Source organism: Elephantulus edwardii, unplaced genomic scaffold (genome assembly GCF_000299155.1).
Source record: "Elephantulus edwardii isolate Elephantulus edwardi_28Jun2011 unplaced genomic scaffold, EleEdw1.0 scaffold00318, whole genome shotgun sequence".
NCBI classification, from domain to species: Eukaryota; Metazoa; Chordata; class Mammalia; order Macroscelidea; family Macroscelididae; genus Elephantulus; species Elephantulus edwardii.
The window spans coordinates 2,418,778-2,420,386 of record NW_006400068.1 but is presented as its reverse complement, the minus strand read 5'-3'; the positions used below and the strand labels follow the sequence as shown (position 1 = coordinate 2,420,386).

Sequence of the window (1,609 nt, the reverse complement as noted above, 5' to 3'; positions counted from 1 at the left end):
GACATTCAGATGGTAAACAAACACATGAAGAAATGTTCAAAATCCCTAGATCTAAGAGAGATGCATATCAAAACAACTATGAGATATCATCTCACCCCAGTCAGAATAGCAAAATTTAACAGAACAGCAAACATCAAATGCTGGCGAGGTTGTGGAGAAACTGGAACACTTATTCACTGTTGGTGGGAGTGTAAAATGGTGCAACCCCTATGGAAAGCAGTATGGCGCTTTCTCAAAAAGTTGCAAATAGAAATATCATTTGACCCAGCAATTCCACTACTGGGAATTTACCCTAAAGAAACCATAAGTGCCACCCAAGCAGATATATGTAGACCCGTGTTTATTACGGTTTTGTTCACAGTAGCAAAGAGCTGGAAACAACTCAGGTGCCCATCAACAAATGAATGGATAGAGAAGTTATGGTATATTCATTTACACAATGAAATACATACAATGCAGCATTGAAAAACAAGGAACTCATGCAATATTATTCAAAATGGGTGACCTTGGAGGACATTATGCTGAGTGAAATATCTCAGTCACAAAAGGACAAATATTGCATAGGGCCACTGTTGTAAAATGAGACATCAGGGTTGAGGGAAGACAGCAAAGGAGGGGAGGAATGATGTATATTGCATTGAAACAGATGAGGGAGAGAACTGTTTAAAAGGGATATATGAATGGGTATTCCTGTCATTACAAAAGTACAGAGTGGGCTGCCCGGACGCGGAGTGGGAAGCTGAGAGAGTTGGAGACGCTATCCGCTTCCATCCGTCGCGCACACCCTGCTTGAGTCACCGCCGCTATGGATGATCGGGAGGATCTGGTGTACCAGGCGAAGCTGGCTGAGCAGGCTGAGCGATACGACGAAATGGTGGAATCAATGAAGAAAGTAGCAGGGATGGATGTGGAATTGACAGTTGAAGAAAGAAACCTCCTATCAGTTGCATATAAAAATGTGATAGGAGCAAGAAGAGCCTCCTGGAGAATAATCAGCCGCATTGAACAGAAAGAAGAAAACAAGGGAGGAGAAGACAAACTAAAAATGATTCGGGAATATCGGCAAATGGTTGAGACTGAGCTAAAGTTAATCTGTTGTGACATTCTGGATGTACTGGACAAACACCTTATTCCAGCAGCTAACACTGGCGAGTCCAAGGTTTTCTATTATAAAATGAAAGGCGACTACCACAGGTATTTGGCTGAATTTGCCACAGGGAATGACAGGAAAGAGGCTGCTGAGAATAGCCTAGTAGCTTATAAAGCTGCTAGTGATATTGCAATGACAGAACTTCCACCAACGCATCCAATCCGCTTAGGTCTTGCTCTCAACTTTTCCGTATTCTACTATGAAATTCTTAATTCCCCTGACCGTGCCTGCAGGTTGGCAAAGGCAACTTTCGATGATGCTATTGCAGAACTGGATACTCTGAGTGAAGAAAGCTATAAGGACTCTACACTTATCATGCAGTTGTTACGTGATAATCTGACACTATGGACTTCAGACATGCAGGGTGATGGTGAAGAGCAGAATAAAGAAGCACTGCAGGATGTGGAAGATGAAAATCAGTGAGACATAAAAAGCCAAGAAGAGAAACCATCTCTAACT

The 1,609-nt window shown here is 42.4% G+C and overlaps 1 protein-coding gene across 1 annotated transcript; it reads left to right on the top strand.

The window, feature by feature from the left end:
* The first annotated feature begins 734 nt into the window (after positions 1 to 734).
* LOC102861591 (14-3-3 protein epsilon-like) lies at positions 735 to 1,602 on the top strand. Its single transcript, XM_006901313.1, has one exon. It carries the CDS (start codon positions 806 to 808, stop codon positions 1,571 to 1,573), a length of 768 nt encoding a protein of 255 aa, XP_006901375.1. The 5' UTR covers positions 735 to 805; the 3' UTR covers positions 1,574 to 1,602.
* Positions 1,603 to 1,609: the final 7 nt, after the last annotated feature.